This window comes from Trachemys scripta, chromosome 11 (assembly GCF_013100865.1).
Source record: "Trachemys scripta elegans isolate TJP31775 chromosome 11, CAS_Tse_1.0, whole genome shotgun sequence".
NCBI lineage: Eukaryota > Metazoa > Chordata > Testudines > Emydidae > Trachemys > Trachemys scripta.
Genome location: NC_048308.1, coordinates 57,882,970 through 57,906,235, shown reverse-complemented (window position 1 = coordinate 57,906,235; position 23,266 = coordinate 57,882,970). Strand labels below are relative to the sequence as shown.

At 44.0% G+C, this 23,266-nt stretch overlaps 1 protein-coding gene across 4 annotated transcripts in view; it reads right to left on the bottom strand.

Moving 5' to 3' along the window:
• Nucleotides 1–9,683: 9,683 nt before the first annotated feature.
• Nucleotides 9,684–23,266, bottom strand: part of LOC117884766 (cytochrome P450 20A1) — a 21,603-nt gene continuing 8,020 nt past the window's right edge. For 3 of the 4 annotated variants that reach the window (XM_034785525.1, XM_034785526.1, XM_034785528.1), the window contains 8 exons: nt 22,443–22,521; nt 20,878–20,993; nt 19,842–19,896; nt 17,862–17,982; nt 16,480–16,591; nt 11,990–12,054; nt 10,182–10,271; nt 9,684–10,021 (listed from right to left, as the gene is read on the bottom strand). In XM_034785525.1, coding sequence (XP_034641416.1) covers nt 9,871–10,021; nt 10,182–10,271; nt 11,990–12,054; nt 16,480–16,591; nt 17,862–17,982; nt 19,842–19,896; nt 20,878–20,993; nt 22,443–22,521 — 789 coding nt within the window. In that variant the 3' untranslated portion in view covers nt 9,684–9,870. Of the gene's footprint in view, nt 10,022–10,181; nt 10,272–11,989; nt 12,055–14,977; nt 15,095–16,479; nt 16,592–17,861; nt 17,983–19,841; nt 19,897–20,877; nt 20,994–22,442; nt 22,522–23,266 lie in introns of those variants that run through there. The other variant, XM_034785527.1, reaches the window with a different exon arrangement.

Sequence of the window (23,266 nt, the reverse complement as noted above, 5' to 3'; positions counted from 1 at the left end):
TTAATGTGCCATTCCAGGAATTACAAATCCAGGGTGTGCCACGCCTTTCAATATTAGTGGTGTGGCATGAGGCCCTCTGGATCAGTTAAAAAAAAGTATCAGAGTCTGGCTTGAGCAGGCAACAACAAAGAGAATCACAATGACAAGAAACTATGTCTTAGAGCTGCATAAAGTAGTATTTTGCCACTATGTGCCATGACTATTGCCTTTGTCACCAGTGAAGATAGAATAATAGGCATGTGGGGCTGAAAGGCCCTCAAGAGGTCATCTAGGCCAGCCCCCTATGCTGAGGCAGGACCAAGTAAACCTAGACCATAACAGGTGTTTGTCCAATCTGGTCTTCAAAAGATGTAAGAAAATCCCTGTGAAGGGGGAATAAAATGTTGTCAATTGGAGGTGAACCTTGACTCTTCCTGGGCCAGATACTCAGCTAGTGTTACATTGGTGTTGCTCCATTGACTTCGGTGCTGATTTCCACTAGCTGAAACTACAGCTTGGTTTTTAAGACCCCCTGACCAAAATGTCCAAAGGCTACTTACTGTTTTTCCTCTGTTCTGGTATAGTTAGTTCCTTCCCTGGTATAATAGCCTGTGATAATTTGGGTCCCAGCCACAACCCTGCTATTTGTCCTAGCAAGAGGATAATATCTGGCATTTATATAGTGCTTTTTCATCCCATAGGCTTTTATACACCATATATATACAGAAATGGCCTCAGCCATCAGTGAAATGCTGTCACTCAGGCAGATGGCACACAGCACCCTACACAGTGATATGGGAGTGGACATTTTGGCCAACGACACTAGGACCAGCTCTGTCACTTACCCTGCAAAAAAAGCGTCTTGGGTTTTTGGATGCTTTGACAGAGGGCTAACTATAGCAGTCTGGTCACCGAAGTCACAGCAGCATAGAGAAGGCTGCAGGGGTCACAGTTTCTGTTGCAGGGTGGGGATTATTGACACCTGGGTGGTAGTTACTGGGCTAATGAGACAATTGGCTCAGTAACTAGGAGGTTATATATATAGTTGGGAGGAACAGGCAGTAGAAGAATACAGAGGGTGAGCTGGAGAAGGTACTGCCTGCATCATGTTCTGTTTTGCCTAGGAACTGAAGAGCAAATGTACATGAGTTGAAAGGGGGAACAGCCTGGATGTTTGTAATAGAAAGATGGCAAAAACAGGCAAGTCATCACTGCTCACTGGGTAGCTGAAGTGGTGTCCTGTTACCTACTATGGAGCAGAGAGGATCATGGTTGCAGAAGTCTTGTCTAAAAGATCTACAATGTATTTCTGTTGGCAGGATGAAGGCTGCCTTACTAGTATGTGATCCCGTGTTTCCAAGGAGTCCTGGCTTTTCAAGTATGATGCTCAATAGTCCCCTTGCTGCAGTGGCTGAGTCATGTATTGACTTGAAAGTGTCAGTTAAAAATACCTTTTTGTAGTCAGACCAGAAATTTGGCAGGAGAGGAGCTAGATCTCTCATCTCTGGGCTTGTCATACCAGTGACCTGCTTGGATTTGATGATGAGGGGTGGGGTGTAGAGCAGAGAATGCTAGTTGTGTATGGCTATTAAGAAATTGATCTCTGCTGAGGCTTGACTGATGCCCTATAGCCAAGAGGGGATATGATGCCATTAATGCTGCTGTCACCAGAGGAGCCTTTGCATTGATTGTAGCAGGATTTCACAGGAGGTGCTTATGGCAGGGTTACCAGGCATCTAGTTTTCAACTGGAACGCCTGGTTGAAAAGGGACCTTGGTAGCAGGGCCGTCCTTGCCCATATGCAAAGTATGCAGCTGCACTCTGAACCCTTCGGTCCAAACCTGAATCCCTAATTCCTGGCCCCATCTGGAGCCTGCACCCAGAGCCCATTATCCCCTGGCCTAGCCCCCTCATGCAACCCAAACCCCCCCACCCTGGAGCCCTCACCCCCCTCCTGCTCTTGAACCTCCTGCCCCAGCCTGGTGAAAGGGGGTGGGGGAGAATGAGTGATGGAGCAAATGGGGGTTGGGCCTTAAATTAATGGAGATATCCCATCTCCTAGAACTGGAAGGGACCTTGAAAGGTCATTGAGTCCAGGCCCCTGCCTTCACTAGCAGGACCAAGTACTGATTTTGCCCCAGCTCCCTAAGTGGCCCCCTCAAGGACTGAGCTCACAACCCTGGGTTTAGCAGGCCAATGCTCAAACCACTGAGCTATCCCTCCCCCTTGGGGTAGGGGTGTTCGGTTTTGTGCCATTAGAAAGTTGGCAACCCTAGCGTATAGATTCCAATGCCAGACAGGATACGTATGATCAGCTGTAGGCCGCTGAGCTTCCCCAAACTAATTCCTCAAGCACATCTTAGAAAAACAGCCAACTGATTTACAAATGGTCAGTGATGGAGACTGAACCTTGGTAAATTGTACCAATGGCTAATTAACCTCACTGCCAAAAACTGACGCCTTATTTCCAGTCTGAATTTGTCTAGCTTCAACTTCCAGCCATTGGATCGTGATGCTATAACCCCCGTGCAGGATTCTGACTAGGGCCAACGTTTTGTCTCCTCTTTCTTTGCTTTTTTTGAATCTTAAGTCCCTAGTTTCTCTTGGCCAACTTCTATTTTCAGTTAAATTAGTGGAGGGGCTATATCACTTGGTATCTAAGCACTGACTATAATCAGAATTCAGGTTTCAGTGGTAGCTGTGTTAGTCTGTATCAGCAAAAAAAAAACCAAGGAGTCCTTGTGGCCAGGTCCGGCTCCAGGATTTTGGCCGTCCCAAGCAGCCCCTCCTCTTCCCCCCCCCCCCCCCAAAAAAAGTCGCGATCTGCGGCGGCAATTCGGCGGGAGGTCCTTCGCTCCAAGCAGGAATGAGGGACTGTCTGCTGAATTGCTGCCAAACAGCTGGATGTGCTGCCCCTCTCCGAAGTGGCTGCCCCAAGCACCTGCTTGGTAAGCTGGTGTCTGGAGCTGGCCCTGCTTGTGGCACTTATATGGGTGGAACACAACAAAATTTGTCCATGTGGCTTTTTAATGGCAAGCACTGGCCCTTGCTAAACAACCTCCTCCGTCAGGGAGATGATCATATGCTTTTTCTCAGGCATTTGGCCAAGGGAACAGGACAACAATGGATACTTCTGTCCTGCTGGAAACAAAATTTTTCTTTGACAGTGTTAATATCAGGCTGATAGCACCTTATTTATCTGGAGGGGCTGGCTCTCCAGGAAAAAAAATGCCCCCAAAAGTAGGAAAAACGCTTTTTTCAAAATCCCAAAATGTTTCAGGGAGATGCAAATATGTTTTGAATGCCAAAATTCACAGAGATTTAAAAATATATATCTTGAGGCAACATTGCCATGACAACTCTTATCTTCTCTTCCCCCCCCCCCTCTCTCTCTCCCCTCACCCCCCTGTTCATATAAAGCATTTTGTGTCTTTTCCTGGTGGTTCCTTTTACCCTTCCCCATCCCCAAAATCCTGGCACTTCAGCACAAGACATGTCATGTGGCATCTGCCTAACTGAAAAGTGATCACTGAGAACCCTAAAAGAGACAGCTGCCAATGTGGTGCTCATCTTTGAGCGCCAGGGAAACACCTTGCATCCCATTTCATAGCCCTAGCTCAGGCCAAATGCAGTTCTTGCTGACCTCCTAGTATAGTTGCAGTGGTATCAACTTTGGGTGGCTGAAGGCTTAACCACTAATATCTTTAACTCAAGCATTAAAAGCTACTGCTTTAAGTTGCAGACCAGAGCACCCCATCCAGGAGGGAGAAAGGGGTAGAGACCTGTTCCCCAAACTGCTTTCACAGATGTGATCCTAGTTGGCTCCCTTTGCACTAGCTCCATATATAGAGCTGGATACAGAACGGATCCAAATATCCAGTGTACTTCTAGTGCACTAATCAGATGCTGGTATCTATATACCAGCATCTAATTCCAGGTAGTTCTTTCTGCAGTAATGATAAAAGCCTTGAAAAGAGCCAAGAAGGGTCACAGTGTAGGTGAGATTCTAGTTATTGCCCGATGGCAGAGCACATTTTTCTATATTATCTCAGGCCTTGGCTACACTTACCCGCTAGTTCGACAGCTGGAAATCGAACTTCTGGGTTCGACTTATCGCGTCTAGTCTGGACGCGATAAGTCGAACCCGGAAGTGCTCGCCGTCGACTGCGGTACTCCAGCTCGCCGAGAGGAGTACCGCGGAGTCGACGGGGGAGCCTGCCTGCCGCGTGTGGACCAAGGTAAGTTCGAACTAATTCGAACTAAGGTACTTCGAACTTCAGCTACGTTATTCACGTAGCTGAAGTTGCGTACCTTAGTTCGAATTAGGGGTGTAGTGTAGACCTGGCCTCAGACACTGCAGTGTAGTGATAGTTGACCTTTAAAATGGGTGGTTCTGAAGTGCCCATGAAGGTATTATCCAGGTGGTGTTCCAGTTTGCATGGAAAACCACTGGGGTTCGATGTATTCAACGCAGCATAAATGGGGAGTTTAAGCTTTTCAAGGTGTTTTAACAGAGGAGTCCTAGAGTGGCCAAACAAAGACTTTTCAGAGAGCGAGAGTCAGCTGGCCCTGAAAGTTATTTCCACTGCAGGATGCAAAGTGAAATATACAGCACTCAGCCCAGAGATGGATGCCACAAATGCTGTCAGCCATTTCTTATATGTCAGGTAATAGGCTATGCATATCACTATTCCTAAGCAACTGGTTTATATGCTGGGGAATAGTGACTACAAACTAATGCCATTTAATGGCTATTTGGAGGCCTGGCTGAAATAAGATGGTTGTCTTAGTTGACAAGTACCTGTATCACAAAACTACCACCATAATAGCACTTCTTGTCTCCCTTTGTAGTCTCTGCTAAAGACAAGCGCCATGATGCCGCAATACAAATAAAAGGGCAGCCCTCTGTACCCACTTAGCGCCTCCAGAACTTGCTTGGTTCTCATTGCAGGAACCTAAACAGGCAGGGAGACAGATTTACTGCTCACCCCTACACAGGTCTTACTTTTATGATAAAATACCATAGATAACAGAAAATAACCTTTCTGTATAAGATTTAACCATCCTATAGGATTTAAGAGAATTATAGTTTTGCTACAGAATACAGTAGAACCTCAGTTACACACTGACCAGGCCCACACACATCATTTGGAAGTCTGCAATAAGGCAACAGCAGAGCCCAAAAAAACCAAAAAACCCACAAACAAAAAGGCAAATAGAGCACAGTATAGTGTTAAATGTAAACTACTAGAAAAATAAAGGGAAAGCAGCATTTTTCTTCTGCATAGTAAAGTTTCAAAGCTGTATTAAGTCAATGTTCAGTTGTAAACATTTGAAAGAACAACCATAATGTTTTGTTCAGAGTTATGACCATTTCAGTGCTCTGAACAACCTCCAGTCCTAAGGTGTTTGTAACTCTGAGGTTCTACTGTAGAAGTCTAAAGGACAGTTTAAAAACAAACAAAAAAAAGCCTGTTGAGGCAATTTCTCTACCGCCCTATTAATTTTGTTTCTATAGGACTTTTCCACAGGGGCTGTAGTGTTGCTGCATAAGTTGACCCTGTTCTTGACTAGAGGGGCTTTCTGTCTGAATGCTTTGACAAAGGTGCTACAATGGCAAACCTAAACATTCACTTAAAAAAACCCCCAGCCAATGAACCCCACGCACATTGGAGAAAAAACAGCTGCCTACTGGAAATGACCAAAAAATGTATTTTTGAGCTTTGAATATGAAAATGTACTACACCTCTACCCTGATATAACATGACCCACTATAACACAAATTCGGATATAACGCGGTAAAGCAGTGCTCTGAGAGGGCGGGGCTGCACGCTCCGGCGGATCAAAGCGAGTTTGATATAATGTGGTTTCACCTATAATGTGGTAAGATTTTTTGGCTCCCGAGGACAGTGTTATATCGGGGTAGAGGTGGATGTATTAGTGAGGGAGCAGATAGCAATGACCCTTGAACTGCTGCCTTTAAAATAAGTTTGTTAAAGAAAAAAGTGCAGCTGGGCTGATGACTCGTGAACTAAATCTTAAGACTCTTCCAATTTGAAATGACAGATATTAAGCAATGAAGAATGGTTGCTTACAGTGTTAAGCAAATAATTCAGTCACAACCTTAATGTCACTCAAAGAAGTGTAATAATATTAATGTACCTGTGCTAGAAACTTGTATTCTGGGCATTTATCACTTCCTCCCATTTCTATCAGCACTTGGCACAGTTCCTAGGTGATATGGGCAGTGATTTTTTTACACTGGCACTGACCACTAGAGCCAATACAAGCTATTCCTCAGATGTTAGCCTCATCCACCTGACTGGGCTAGATTCTTCTCCCACTTACTGATTTTTACACTAGTATATTGTTTGCATTCCAGTAACCCTAACTGTGCACAGTGTAGACATAGACTAAGTTTACTACTGCTGTGGTGTTATTCCCAATTTACACCAGTATAAGAGATGAATAAGCATTGTGTGTACCTGACACTTTAATGGACATCACAAGAATACATCTTATCCCAGTTCTGGGAACTCTGAACAGAACTAAACAGAAGGTTGATACTTTTGGACAATTATTTTTGAAAGAGCTTCCTAGTGTCTGAATCATCATTCCCATTGTGTGACAGTAAGAAAGCAAATTGTGGCCTTAAGTATACTACAAAATCAGCTATTCTCAACAGATAGTGTTGTTCTGCCACTCCAAGAATAAATTATCCTCCATTTTGGCTCCCCTACATACCAGGGATATTTTAAAATGAAAGTGTGTATACTTATTTTTCCGAAGAGTTTTGGAAATATCTGCAACCTTTGGGAAAATTGAGTTTTACATAAGCAGTGAAGCAAGGCTGAGGGTGCATTGCTATCTGGGGCAGGACCAACCTTCAGTTACATGGAGGTCAGATTAATGGAGCTTTTGCGTAATTCATTATGAAATAAACGTCAGTGAGGTGCAAGGGGCTGAGTCACACAGTGATAGTTCTTTTTCTACCCAGAAAACAAAGATAGTAAAATATATTTTTCCCTCCCACCCACCACTGTGTATCAATGGGATCAGGGACCATTCTGGAGTTTTGAATCTCATCAGCTCCACAAAAGCAGAGCTGATGTTCTGAACCCAAAGGCAGGGTTTTCGGTTTAGATTTCAACTGAAGGTGGCATCAGATGTTAATCCAATCAGAGCCACTAGGACACTGTTTAGGCTGGCAGTGAACAACAATAAAGAAACAAAGACACTTTTAGAAGAGCCGTGTTTCCCAACCTGGAGGTGCCAGAGAAAAGGATCACAGTGTAGGTGAAGAAAGCTGCAGCTGCCCAGATCTATCTCCCCACCTGAAACATGCTGACCCTTCTGCAGATGAGGGAGAAGGTAGCTCCTTGGAAGCTTCTCCCCTTCTGCTGTGGCTCTTAAAATGGCTGGTTGCAAGAGCAGCTCACATGTTGGTGGCTGCAGGCTGAAGTAGCAGCCTTACAGCCCAAGCTTCTCTACTCCACCCCTCAGATGAGCATGGCCAGCACCGTGTTGAGAGAGGGAATGGAGATCAGTTATCAGACATAGGAGGTTTAGGGGGAAGGAGCAGTGGGAAGTGGGTGAGGAAAGCACATATAAGAAAAAACAAGGAAGAGTGAGAAAATGGACAGAATAAAGGAGAGAGGACACCAAGTGTGTCAAGATTTAGGGCAAGGGGGACATGAGGGCAGGGGACTGGACTCGATGACCTCTTGAGGTCCCTTTCAGTCCTAGAATCTATGAACACGCTCAAAAAGAGAGAGGTTGGGAACTACTGTATTAGGGCAATGAGAGGGAGAGTGCACAAACAGGTTGTACTTGGTGCTAATTTGGCTAACGATGGTTGGGAAGAGGACTCTGTAAAGGGCTTTTTACTTGTAAATTAGAATATTAACCCAAAGGCCTATAAAATCAGCCCTCTCCACTTCCCCCATTTGCTCTGCCAGCCTTGTAGTGACCTCATGCTATGCGATTAATGATGTTCAGCAATCATTCCTGATGGTGATTAAATCAGATGCTGGCCTCAAAATCTGCTGGCTGGAGAATCCCTGCCTGGTTCTTTTTAAAACTGCCACTGCTGTTTTGGCAGGAATTGGACAACCATTTCCCTCCCCAGCCCTCCATGACCAGCCAGGGCCACCCCTTCCCACCAGCACAGTTCAGTGGACCCCCCCACAATCAGGGGAAACTAGGACTCAGGTGATGCCTCCTGGCTTCCCCCCACCTCACCCTATGGCCTTGAGGAGAAACGGGAGAGGAACCAACCAACCAGAGACCCCAGCCAGCTGGAGCTGTTGGGCTGAGAAGGCATCAAAGCAGGGACCTGGCCAGAGAACTTCCTACGGTTTTGACTGGACTGTCTCTACCCTGCACTGATTGGCTATTTGCTCCAACTCTTCCTCTGCCTAGTTGCTTCACTTCACACCTGACCTGCCCCTTTCTCTCTTCTCCCCTGCCCCCAACACCCCTTTTTTCTCCAGCATCCCCTTGCCCCTCCCTTTTCTTTCCATGTAGTTTATCCTAACTAAAAGCCTCTAAAAAAGTGCATTATGAAACTAACATGCTATTCGCTGCCATCACTCTCTGCTGGGGTCTTCTCCCCTTTCCCCCACCTGTGGGCATCTTGCCTAGTGAGACTGTAAGCTCTATGGGTCAGGGACTAGCAGAAAACTGTGTTTATAAAGTGCCTAGCACAATGGGGCCCCATTCTTGGTTGGTCCTTAAGTCCTAGTCTGATATTGATATATATAATATATATATATATATATATATAGAGAGAGAGAGAGAGAGAGAGAGAGAGCGCTCTCAATCTTCATGCCTCCTGAGCTTTATCAGTAGCTGGGGTCAGGAAGAAATTTCCACCTAGCACAGCCTTGCACTAGAGCAGAGGTGGGCAAACTATGGCCTGGGGCCACATCCGGCTCGCCAGACGTTTTAATCCAGCCCTCCAGCTCCCACCAGGAAGCAAGATCTGGAGCTTGCCCCACTCCAGCCAGGGAGTGTGGTCGGGGTCTTGCCCCACTCCACACAGCTCCCAGAAGCAGCGGCATATCCCCACTCTGGCTCCTACGCATAGGGGCAGCAAGGGGGTTCCGCACACTGCCCCCACCCCAAGTGCCAGCAGCTCCCATTGGCCAGGAACCAGTCAATGGGAGTAGTAGGGGTGGCGCCTCTGCACAGGGCAGTGCCTCCGCATAGAAGCCGGGGGGGGGGGGGGGGGGGAGGACATGCTGCTGTTTCTGGGAGCTGCTTGAGGTAAGTGCCTCTTGACCCCCTCCCGTGCCCTGACCCCCTGCCCCAGCCCTGATCCCCCTCCCACCCTCTGAACCCCTGGGTCCCAACCCGAAGCACCCTCCTGCACCCCAAACTCCTCATCCCCAGCCCCACCCCAGAGCCCACACCCCCCTCCGGAGCACCCTCCTGCACCCCAGCCCCCAAATTTGTGAGTATTCATGGCCTGCCATACAATTTTCATACCCAGATGTGGCCCTCAGGCCAAAAAGTTTGCCCTGCATTAGAGGGCTTTATGGTTTCCTCTGAGGCATCCAGCTTTAGCTACTGTCAAACAAATAATGGGCTAGCTGGAGTATTGGCCTATTCCAATACTGCAGTTCTTATGAGTAAACTGTAAGATTATGTTGCTTCCTTGAACACAAAATGGCTAGAGGTCAAAATAATGTATCCAAAAGGCATAAGGATTAAATCTACTTTAATATGACAATTTTTTTGAGTTACAAAAAATACCAAGAGGCTGCTGGGTTAAGAACATAGAAGGTAATGAAACAGTGACATTAAACCCTTGACCAGTTCAGCATGATGCAGGAGGGTTCCTCTCTGAGGTACTCTCTCTCTCACACACACACTCCTGGCTTTGTTCACTCAGCTTCTCTTGGATACAGTTATCCATGCTTCTTCCTTTGGCGAGGTTACCAGCTCATATTTGGTCTCCATGACCTGCCCTTTCACGGGATGCAGATTTAATTTCCTTACCAACATACTCAGCAGCACTGTAGCCACCATATAGGCAAACCTAGGGGAAACAATTATAAAAAGACAATGAGATAAATTCTGCAGTCACTGCTGATACAGTCTGCCAGGGCTGGTGTTCAATACTTGACAAATTTAAGAGGAACAAGCTGTTCCTTCCTCCCCTGCATCCACACATAAACATAGCCTTTTCTTTATCTCACCTCAACTCTGGGCACTCCTGACTTCCCGAAAAGCCCAGTAGGGAAAAGTTTTTCATAGCGGATTCGTCATTGAATCTGTCTGGATCAAATCTGTAAGACAAAACAGGGACTGATTCCTTCCTGGCTATGCATGCATGTGTGTGTGTGCACCTCTGTACACATAAGGGGCAGAGATTAATGAAATCCTAAAACTCAGGATTCCACTACTTTGCTATCTGCATCAATCGAACGCCTTCTCCCTCCTACATCATGCAGATTGCGAAGAGCACATGCAATCTAATTTCTCTCTCCTTTCCTTCTCCGCTTACATGAAGATTTCCAATTCTTTTTGCCCCTCACCCTCGACTTCAAGCAGCTGGCATGTGTGTGGGGGAAGCTGATGATTCATTAGAACGAGAAGAACTTGTTTCACATTGGGTTGATGAAAGCTTTAAGGGAACTACTGGTTTAATTAAAATGAAATTCCCATAATCAAGTAACCAACAGGAGACTAATAAAATGCCAGGCAGCTTAAAACATGAGCTATGATATTATAGAAAATATGCAATTAGATGACTTTAAGGCAATTCTCTCTCACTGTGTATTAGATCCTTTCCATTACACTTCAAACCGTTCGCTCCCTGCCTGTGCCTATGAACTACAGCTCTGATCCTACTCCGATTAAAGTCAAAAGGAGCTTTCCCATTGACCTTCAGTGGCAGGAAGAATGGGGTCTACATTCGCACCCTAATTAAAAGTGGCAAATTACAGATGGTATAACAAGAAGGGAAACTCGGTCATTTAGAAAAAACTGTTGAGAGCTGACATTCACCCACACTATATTAGGACTGGACTGTGGCTAAACTTGCTCAGGTGGGCAAAAGGAGGGCACACAAGAAACCCTCAAACACGCCTCCCTTCCCCAAGTCAGCCACAATCTCAGCCCTTGGTCTACTGGCAGGCAACAACTGGGTGTGTGTTGTGCTGACTGTGGGCCATGGCCCTGTTCTCCAGCTTCCTCTCCAGCCAGTGCCCCCTTGCCAAACTAAGGACAGTGCAGCTATCATTCTGATGTATGATCCCCTAGTGCTCCTGGAGGCATCAGCTAGCATGATGATGATAGGGCAGAAGGCCTCTCTGCCCTCCCTCTTCCACTGAAGCAAGGATTATGGCTGTAAGAGAAAGAATAGAGGCCTTAGAGCAATTTTTTCTCCCACAAGCTCCACTGTCTTTTCTCTCAGACTAGAATCACTGACCCACATTCCTTCCTGCCTAAGCTCTGTTAAACCAGTGTTCAAAATTGCCACCTGGAGGCCAAAGCAAGCTACAGCATTTCCTTTTGCCCTCTGGAGTTCTAATTTTCAGGCCAGGATCCTTTTTGTTTTCATGGGTGGAAATACTGAGGTAGAGTTTCCTTCCCCTTAAAAAACAAAAATCTTTGACTGACATTTCCTCCCGTGAGCCATTGTTTTATAGTAATGAACAGTGATTTCAAATCCATTTTAATCACTGTTTTCCCCTTGCAGCAAACCTGAAAAAAATAGTCCCACAGCATTTGCCAAGGGAGGGCTGTGAATAATCAGAAAATCTGTTGTTGTACTCCTTGATACACAACCAATATGTAGCCTGCAAGATCACATTTGGAGTTACCCAAAACCCTGTCCTTGGTGACAATCAAGAGACCACAACAAATCTTAGCAGGGAGTTCCTTCCACCTCTCTCCACGACAGGCTACTTAAGGAAGGTTTGACAGCCTACCCATAGGGACATTGAGAGGCAAAATCCAAAAGAAAAAAATGAACTATAATAAAACTTTTGGTATCCCATACTTATAGGGTGAGGCCCAAGCTGAACTGTCCTGAAGCACCACACCCAGAGCGTAAAGCACAAGAGTCTGAAATGAAAAGAAAAGAAAAAACACATCTGAGTCAGTGTAGAATACACAACAGGGATAAAGTTACCACTAGACAGTAACCATTAGACAGCCCTTTTGGAAGAGTTCTATATAGAACATAATAGAAAAGGACACCATTCAACTGGGGGTTTGGGGACCATCACATCACATGTAATAGCATATCCTATCCCCAACACCTTTAATTTTTAAGCTATGATTTTCTATTCAATTGCATAGGTCTTTAGAGCAACTTTAATTGGACCCTGTTGGTTTCTATAAAGGGTGGGGAATCAAGCCACTAAGTTCATATCCAGATCCAAACTTCCAGGGTGTTCATATCCAGAGTTCAAGTTTAGCCCATATTGAGATAGGAGCCAGTCACAAGTTCAGATACAGATTCAAACTTCACTAAAATTCTGGGGGTGTTGGCCAGGGATCTGGTTAAATCCCATCTCTAGTACACAAAGACAAAACCTGTTTCACACATGATCTCCTCATTCCTCCCACAACTAGTCAGGCACAAATAATGCAAAGTATGTTAAAGATTAGGACTGAGCCCATCACCAGCATAAATTCAAGCCATCACTTCCATTTGTGCAAGGAACCTACTCGAAACCATATTGAAATTAAAACAGAGCATGTGTTTAATGGGAGCAGTTTAATATAAGCAAAAGGGAGCCAGCACCATTGTGTCAGCTCTGCTCAACCCAACCAAGTAGAGAGAATGGGGCGAGAGAAATGAGATCCAAACACTCAAAAAGCAGCACTGCCTTGAAAACGTCAACCGTATATGGCTTCCAAATGTCCTTAATCACAGTCCCAGGGCCCTTTACTTTTTTTTCCCAGCACCTCTGTTGTGACATACCTGTTCTGAAGAGTTTACAATTTACAGGCCAAGTTTTGTTCTGTTTATGTGAGTTAGTCCCATTGGACCAAATTCACACCCGATACAAGCTGATGCAACTCAACTGAAATAAATGGAATTGCAATAGATTTTGTTCTGGTCAGTGAGTAAGGCAAGCAGCATCTGCCCATAAATTAGGATTTTATAATTTAAGAGCCCAGTTCTGCCACCCTCGCTCATAGTTAGTAGTACCTTAGGGCCTGATCATTGCCCTTCTCCCACTGACTTCTATGGGCTTTGCAATAGTCCCTTACTTTGCAAGTAAGTCCCCCTGGAATCAGTGGACTGCATGCAGAGTAAAGTCTCTCTCTGTATCTGTAAAGGTGACAGTATCAGACCCTACTTGGTGGAATGATGACTGGAACTTGGTGGAGGAGTGATGACAATCAATGGGACACTAATACCAGGGGACCTAATATATAGGCCATGCTTGTGGGGGCGTGGCACCATATGTGAAAGAAAGCATAGAGTTAAATATAGTAAACATCTTAAATGAATCAAACAGTACCACAGAATCTTTATGGATAGAAATTATGCTTGAATAATAAGAGGATAGCTGTAGAAATATATACTGGCCACCTGACCAGGATGGTGATGGTGACTAGAAATGCTCAGGGAGATTAGAGAGTCTATTAAAAAAGAAAACTCAATAATAATCGGGGATTTCAGCTATCCCCGTACTCACTGGGTACATGCCGCCTCAGGACAGGATGCAGAAATAAAGTTTCTAGATACCATTAATGACTACTTCTTGGAGCAACTAGTCCTGGAACCCAAAAGGGGAGAGACAATTCTTGATTTAGTTCTAAGTGGAACACAGGATCTGGTCCAAGAGATGAATATAGCTGAACCGCTTGGCAATAGCGACCATAATGTACATGAGCGTGGGGGAGAATACCAAAGAAGTCCACCACAGTAGTATTTAACTTTAGAAAGAGGAACGACACAAAAATGAGGAAACTAGTTAAACGGAAATTAAAAGGAACAGTCACAAGAATGAAATGCCTGCAAGGAAACTTTTTAAAAACACCATAATAAAGGCTCAAACTAAATGTATATCCCAAATTAATACGAATAGTAAGAAGACCAAAATAATGCCACCAGACTAAACAGAGTAAAAGAAGTGGTTAAAGTAAAAAAGGCAGCCTTTAAAAATTGAAAGTCAAAACCTACTGAGGAAAATAGAAAGGAACACAGAGTCTGGCAAGTCAAGTGTAAAAGTATAATTAGGCAGGCCAAAAAAGAATTTGAAGAGCAACTAGCAGAATCTAACAGCAATTTTTTTTTTTTTAAATTACATCAGAAGCAGGAAGCCTGCCACACAGTCAGTGGGGCCACTGCACAATCGAGGTGCTAAAAGAGCACTCAAGGAAGATGAGGTCATTGCGGAGAAGCTAAATGAATTCTTTGTATCGGTCTTCACTACAGAGGACGTGATGGAGATTCCCATACCTAAGTCATTCTTTTTAGGTGACAAATCTGAGTAACTGTTCCAGACTGAGGTGTCAGTAGAGGTGGTTTTTGAACAAACTGATAAACTAAACAGTAATAAGTCACCAGAATCCTGAAGAAAACTCAAATATAAAATTGCAGAACTACTAACTATGGTATGTAACATATCACTTAAATCAACTTCTGTACCAGATGAAGGGAGGGATAGCTAATGTGATGCCAATTTTTAAAAAAGCCTTCAGAGGCAATCCTGGCAATTACAAACCTGTAAGCCTAACCAGGCAAGTTGGTTAAAACTATAATAAAGAACAAAATGGTCAGACACATAGATTAACACAATTTGTTGTGCAAGACTCAACAAGGCTTTTGTAAAGAGAAATCATGCTTCACCAATCCATTAGAATTCTTTGAGGGGGGTCAACAAACATGTGGACATGGGTGATCCAGTGGGATAGTGTACTTGGACCTTCAGAAAGCCTTTGACAAGGTCCCTTAAAGCTCTTAAGCAAAGTAAGCAGTCATGGGATAAGAGGGAAGATTCTCACATGGATCAGTACCTGGTTAAAAGACAGGAAACAAAGGCTAGGAATAAATGGTCACTTTTCAAAATGGAAAGATGTAAATAGTTGTGTCCCCCAGGGCTTTCTACTGGGATCAGTGCTGTTCATCATATTCATAAATGATCTGGAAAAAAGTGTAAACAATGAGGTGCATGGTTTGCAGACGATACAAAATTATTCAAGATAGTTACCCGTAAGTCCAAAACAGACTGAAGAGTTACAAAGGATTCTCGGAAAGCTAGGTGATTGGGCAACAAAATAGTAGATGAATTTCAATGTTGATAAATGCAAAGTAATGCCTATTGGAAAATAATCCCAACTATACATACAGAATTATGGTCTCTAAATTAGCTATAACAACTCAAGAAAGATCTTGGAATCATTGCGGATAGTTCCCTGAAAATATCTGCTCAATGTGCAGTGGCAGTCAAAGATCTAACAGAATATTAGGAACCATTAAGAAAGGGATAGATAAGACAGAAAAAATCATAATGCCATTACATAAATCTTCAGTATGCGCATGCCTTGAATATTGCATGCAGTTTTGGTCACCCAATCTCAAAAAAGATATATTAGAACTGGAAAAGGTACCAAGAAGGGCAAAAAAACAAAAAACAATGGTTAAGGGTATGGAACAGCTTCCATACGAGCAGAGATTAAAATGACTGGAACTATTCAACTTGGAAAAGAGTCAACTAAGGGGGGACATGATTGAGGTTTATAAAATCGTGAATAGTGTGGTGAAAGTGAATAAGGAAGTGCTATTTATTCCTTCACATAATAAGAATCAGGGGTCACCTAATGAAATTAATACACAGTAGGTTTAAAACAAACAAAAAGAAGTACTACTTCACACAATGCACAGTCAACTTGTGGAAATCGTTGCCGGGGATGTTGTGAAGATCAAAAGTGTAACTGGGTTAAAAAAAAAAACTAGATAAGATTATGGAGGATAGGTCCACTAATGGCTATTAGCCAAGATAGTCACAGATGGAACCCCATGCTCTGGGTGTCCATAAACCTCTGACTGCCAGATCCTGGGACTGGATGACAGGGGATGGATCACTTGATGACTGCCATGTTTTGTTCATTTCCTTTTAAGCATCTGGCCACTATCAGACAGGATACTGGACTGGATGGACTACTGGTCTGACTCAATATGGCCATTCGTATGTTTTTAAATTAGGATCTGCTGTGCACAATTTAGCCCAGAAACAGACACTCCAGCAGAAGGAGTCCATGGAAGGCATTATAATGAACCACTCAGGGTTCTAGAATAGTCTCTTCACAGAGGAAAGGGGAAGAGCACCTTTTAGGCTCCAAGCTAAACTGCACAAATATCAAAGACAGACTGTCATCTTGGTGTAAGATGTGCTGGAGAAATAATCTGGCTTTGACAGTAATTGGGCACAGTGCTCCCCTTCTCCACGGTAATGGGAACTTCAGAATCGCAAAGAACAAAATCAACCAAGAGGAGAGGGCGAGTTTGAGCTCCCACCTCTGTCCTACCTCTTTGGGGATAGTATGCTGGTCAATTCTTCCCTCCAGCTCCTGCAGCCGTGCAGCAATTGGCGTAAGCTTTGCTGTCCGCACCGTCTCACACAGGACCTGCCGGCAATACCTGCAACCAGAAGTCTGTGCCAATAAAGCTTTTTCTGAGACAAGCAAGTGCATGTTTCTGTGGTATCAGGAATGGCTGTTCTGCATAAGGCTGCCCTAGATTTGCTGACCCTCTGCATTTGGGATCACAGCTCCTCTCCCAGAGCTGCTTCCAGGACACACTCAGTGAGGAGTCCTGAACCATTTGCAGATGAAGCAAGCGGGTTTCTATGGGAGGTTATAAAAATAATATCTGTTCAGTGGCCAGCTGATAGCAGCTAGACAACAAACTTCATCAAGGAGAGACTAGGAAGCTCTCTCTCCAGCGTTCCACTGCTCCACAGGGCCCTACAATAGCTATAGCGGGGACTGCAGAGGTATGCTGCATCAGTGGCTGGAGTTACTCTCTGAGATTTGTTTAAGGCATCTAGCACTGTGGCATCTAAGAGCTGAGGCACATGCTTTAGGGACACTGGCAAGACTCCTAATCCTCCTTGTTGAAAGTGCAGCGCACAGTGCCCTGTCCTCATCAACCACCTCAGGTCCTGTCCCCACTGCTCCCAATCACACCTACTTTGGAGGGCCCTAATACTCTTAATCCTCTGCACCTTGGTCCCAACTCAGTAAAGCACTTAAGTGCTGAATAAGGGTGGGGACTGTATTGTACTGCACCTCACGTAAGCGGGCCCACTCCTGATTGGGCACTACTGCAACACAAACAACACCTAGATTACTATTATTCGTAAGGTTGAAACTAAGTTCTACAGAAATTTAATATGGTACTAGTGAATTTGTCTAAAAACCTACAGTTGAATAGAGTCTAACACGTTTTTTTTTTAAACCATCTGGTAGAATCCTACACCAGGGGTATAATTCTCTGTTGCTTTCTATAGGGTGGTTCTAACACCTACAGAAAAAGTCTCTCTCCTATTCACTCCTCTTGGACTTTTCCAAAGGGGTACACAGCCATCAGCCAAGGATACCCACTTTGTTCCTGCTCAAAGGAGTGGCAAGACATGGTTCAGAGCATAGCTTCTGAACCCACCACAAGACATCTTGTCATGGGGCCCAATCCAGCTCCAAATGAAGTCAAGGGAAATGCTCCCACTGACTCCAAGCAAACTCCACCTGGGCTTCTGATGGGCATGCTCCCTGAATCACTGGACACACTGGTCAATGTTGCTGCTCCCTCTCCTTTCACCAGCATGGATAGGAGTCAGCCTTTAGCATACAGGATCACAATGACATCTTATTTAGCTCGAGTGCTTCTCCCACTCTTAACGTGGACCCACCTGAGCTGCTCAATTTTCTCATGTGTAAGTGGGCCCTTTCCGAGAACTCGGTCCACCTCCTTGTAGAGGTTCTGCTGGACTTCTTCTGATGTTGTCAGGAAATAGACTGCCCAGGTGCACACTAAGAAAGGAACAAGGAGAGTGCTGGCTCAGCAAATCCATCTCCTCATTTAAGGGGGACAAATCAACTCCAGTCTTCCTGGTCTGTCTCTGCAATGTTACTCTTCTAATACAGTGAAGAGGCATTAGGGAGACACAAGAGATGCAAATGTGAAAGGATAACATCTGTATGAACTATAAAATGTAGCTGTATAGAATTTACCCAGTACACCTTATTGATTCTATACTGAATAATAAGAGAGAGTCTGAATGATGCTACCCTGGGATACTACAATCTGGAATCCCTTTTCCTGTCCTGGTGACAAGAAATTTGGGAAATACTGGAAAATGATCAAACCAAGTGGATTAAGAAGGAAATGGTCATTTAATGGGCTTGGGGTGCTGCAGCCTCACAGCTCCATGATCCACACAGAAGAGACCAGACAGTCCTAAGAAGGGTCAACCATTCCATACTGCTGCTCTTCCCATAATCCCCAGAGCATAGCTCCTACAACAGTCATACTGCCTGCGCACAGGCCAGCACTCAGGGTAATCGGAGAATTTAGACCATCAGGTTAGATTTAACTAAAGGGTCTTGAGTAGTAAATCTACCAAAGTGAGCTCCAACGCATGTGAAGAAAGCAGCGAAAACCTCCCCTCCCGCAGGTGGGTAATAGGAGAGTGGACAGTGCTGGCCAGGAAAGCGTTGTTACTGAGCAGTTGGGGATTCACTGATTTAGCACCTCCCCTCAATGGAGCTCTTATAGCCCCCTGGCGGAGCTCTGATGGGAAGGTGGCAGCAATATTGTCACTTGCCCCCCCTTTCTCTCTGTGCACAAGAGGGATTCAGGTGGCACAAGGGGTGTATAACTCCCTGTACCATGTGGCTGGATCTGGTCTTTTTTGTATCTAGCAACAGACTTATATGATATACTATCTAGGCAGATTTCTCCAATAAAATTATCAGAACGATAGACAGCTCTAAGATGAAAGAAGCCCATGTGAAGTAGTGTTTCCAAGCTGCAAGAAGTAAGAGTGAGCAGGCATTTTGCCATTTTCTACTCTTGAGGTTGTACAGGGGGTCCCATCAGAAAATTAAACAGCCAAAACACTGGTAGAGAGAGTTCCCTGTATCACTGACATGCTCTTTATGTGAGCTTTGCTATTTGACTTTCAATACCCTTCAACATCTTGGTTAAGTGCTATATTTGGACGGTTGTCTTCAGGATTCCAGATAAGTTGGATGACTTTGGGCCTGTTAATCCTGCAGATTTAGTTTAGAAAAGTTCCCCAACATAGTAACAACGTGTGCAGCCAAAAGGTTTCCATTTGGTTCTTATTTCTGTTTGCTTTTCTCATAATCCTTATATGAAAGCAAGTAACTTTAAAAAAAAAAAAAAAAAAGTCGATAGCCTACAGGCTGTAGGGAAACATGAAACAGCCAGTCAAACATCAGACTGCTCTAAATCTTCCAAGAGCAACACAGTTTATTTCAAGGGATGATCGTTTTGGGCTGCTTCCCCTCGGTACAATTTCACCTAATTTAGCATCAGCTGGATGGGCTTAGAGTCCAAGTGAAGAACAGCAGCAGGAAATTTTAAGACTCACTACATGACACGGGGGGGGGGGGGGGGAGGTGTGCCTAACAGCTTGGCTTCAATCCACTAGAACCCACTAACTAGAAAGGTGCACCAACAGGGCACCTGGACAATGCCGTAGAAACACCTGCCTGAATAAATTTCTAGTATAAAGAGAAAAGGGAAATTTTGCTTTTTCTTTACATGAAGATACATTTCATCTCAACATGCTTTTTTTTTAAAATATAGATTAGTCCCCTTATCTCTGTTACAGAGTTGAAAGCTGCCTATGTTCTCTACTTACGGTTAGCCGTGATTACACACCCTGCCAGAGAGAATATCATCGTGTCTTCCAGGATCTATGAAACAAAATCTGGTTCAGGGGTATGGAGTCAGAGAAAACATTAAAGAATTTAATGACAAATCACATCTTCCATTCCACCACACTAAATCACCTTAACTCAAGACAGCATGAAATCCAGCATGGAAGGATAGGACTGAACTCTCTCTATAGTGCTTCCCCTGGAAGGGTTTTGGGATTCCCTCCAAGACCTTTTCCACTTGGCTTATCCAGAATGCCTCGTCCAGTTTTGGGAGCACACTTTATCCAGTCCTCTGGAATTCAAAAAACTCAGTGCGAATCTGGACTTGTCCCTGAGGGTTCTTTATTGGAATTTCATAAAGCTATAACAGAGGTGATCAGGCTCAGGTGTAGGGGTTGGTTAGGGTGCACCACAACTCCAACGTACATAATTATAAATCAGATTATATACAGACTCTAAAGAGTCCAACACATATGAATTATATTCTGCATTCTATATTCACATGCTTTATGAGTGGCTTACTAATTTTGCAAATCAATCCTTGTACAGATTATAAACTGCTCATGTGCTACAAAGTGTGCTGGTAAGCAAAGCCGCAACTGCAAGCTTATCACACATTACTCTTCTTCTTACTATTTCTTAATCGAATAGCTACATATTAGTTACAACGCCACTTGTGAATTCATGCTTTGTCCATTGTTAACCTCTGTTTCCTTACTTCTGTTACTTTCTTATTAATGCAAGGCTTAAAACGGGTACTTAAGCAAAGAAAGATTCTTAATACTAAATACCCCTCCAGTTCATAGAACAATAAAGCAGCAAAACAGAAAGTAACCAAAAATATAATGCATTTAAAGAGTGGAAGATGAAAATAAATACATGTTATACTCTAGTGAGGAAATCTGGACTGAACGAGATGCAAGACAGACAATTAATCAAATGCTAAGATGTAATTTACACTTGATCTAGTGAAACTCCATTAGCATGTAATGGTACGTCCACAACAGCTGTACATACCTGCTTGTCACTCAGGTTCCCCTGCAGTAAGGAGTCTATGAAGACGTGTCGGTTGAAGCTCCTGCCCCGCCGCTCCTTTGTGACTTTCTTTAAGACGGATTCCATCTCCATCAGAGCTTCAGGCACACAAACAAATCATTATTTTAAAAGCTGGTCACCCCCAAAAGCAGCAGAGGACTCTTCTAGAATCCATCTTCCCAAAGAGCTTTTCAGGCAAACTGTCCATCCTGTGTCCATTGATAGAAGAAGACTCTGTACTGAGCATGTTACTTAGTGTCAATTTGCAAGAAGTTTACCGTAATTTAATCTAAAAATGCGTGAGTCAAATAGAGAGATCACAAAATAAGTTGACACATAAATGGTACAGCTCAGATCACGAGAGAAAGATCAAATAACATTCAGGGTTTAACAAATCACCCCACAAAACATTCTTATACTTCACTCGGATCTCACAGCCTGTGTAGTCTATAGAGTTATTGCTACTAATCATTCACATTGTTGTAGCACCTCAATCAACATCAGCGCCCTATAGTGTGAAGGATTGTACAAACATATAGTAAGAGACAGTCCCCCTTCTGAAGAAATTGTCCAGATAGAAAAGACAAATGGTGGGGAAAGGGAAGTATTCATTATCCCCATTTTACAGATGGGGAACTAAGAGACAGAGATATTAAATAACTTGCCCAAGGTCACCCAAGAAGTCTGTGGCAGAGCCAGGAATGGAATCTAGATTTTTCAAGTCCCAGGCCAGTGCCTTCAGGACAAGACCTCCTTCCTCTCACATGCTGTCTGGGGACCCCAGCAGAACTTACACACAAAATAAAGGAGATCAGAGTTTGCTGTTGTGTCATACTGCTATAAAACTGGTGTAATACTAATGAAGGCAATTCTGGATATACATCAGCTTAACAGAGCAGAATTTGGCCTAATGTCCTTAAACACACAGCACAAGTGCAAGAACGGGAACACCCGGTTTTTGTGGGTTTAAATTAAGTCCTTAATATTACTTTAATATTTTCATAATAATTAAAGAGAGAGACAAAACAGCACAAAAATAAAATAATCTGATATGGCAGCATATGGAAGTTGACATGAGAGAACCAGATGCATAACTGAAAATAGTAAGCTGTACTGGGAATACTAATGTACAGCACGGAAGGTATTGGTTAAAGCCACAATTCAGGACTGCTACATTCTGCTTCATGGCTAACTAAGGAAGAATGGTCTTGTGGTTAAGTCACTAAACAGGAACTCAGGAAATCCGAGTTCAGTTTCCGGCTCTGCCACAAGCTTCCTGTGTGACCTTGGGCAAGTCGTTTAACCTCTCTGGGCCTTGTCTATAAAATAGAGATGACAAAAATTCACTACCGCACAGGAAAATCGATAAAGTATGCAAGGTAATCAGATACTATGGTGATCAATTCCACAGAAAAACCCATACATATATAAATATGGGCAAATCAAACACCTTCATATGGTAGTTACCTCAAACACAGTAACCACAGGTGTGTGAATGAGCCAATAGGGGGAGTTGGGAGTGGTGGTGGAAAAACAAAACAACTTACCATCTTCATATAGCTTTTTCCTGGTCATACTTTTGTCAAGTGACCCATCCAAGAAACCCTTTCCAATTTCTGCCCAGATCTGAAAGAGGTACAGATGAATTCCATTACCCTCCAAGTCACAGGTTGCTGGCAGCTTTGCCTAACTTTATCCTGACACACACACAAAAAAATGAAGACTTCCCTTTCCCTATAGGAGCAAGAAATAGGTCTTGTTTTAAGTGTGGGCACAATCACATGTGCTGCTGGGTTTGTGAGGCTGTTTGCAAAGTGCTGCTGGAACTGAGCTGAGATGATGCAGTCATGGGGATTAATTACAACTGAAAAAATGATATATTTCCTGAGTGGGAGAAGGAAGGCCCTTTACTTTTACATCACTGATTGGGATCTGTGAGGCTCAGTTGGTAGCCCAAGTCTAAGTGACTGGAGTTAAGAGGAAGAGCTTTTGGTCAGACTGTAAAATTCTTTGGTTCTCTTAACAAGCATTTAATTCCAATGACTATTGAACATCTTGGAGAAGATATCTTTGTTAAAGATTCAATACCCCTGTCATTCTAGGTAAGGTGCAAAAGCTCACAATGTATATTCCAGAGACACCTCAAGGATTCCTCTAGCACAGAGGTTCTCAAACTGTGGTCTGTGGACCACCAGTGGTCCATGAGCTCCATTCAGGTGGTCCGTGGATAGTTCCTCTAAGGTGCATGCCTGGGCAGCTGCACACAAGAGAACGAAGGGCCAACCACTTAATTAGTGGACCCTGGAGAAGACACACATGTAAGGTGAGGTGGCGGCCTGGGGGGGGGGGGGGGGGGGGGGGGGGGGGGGGG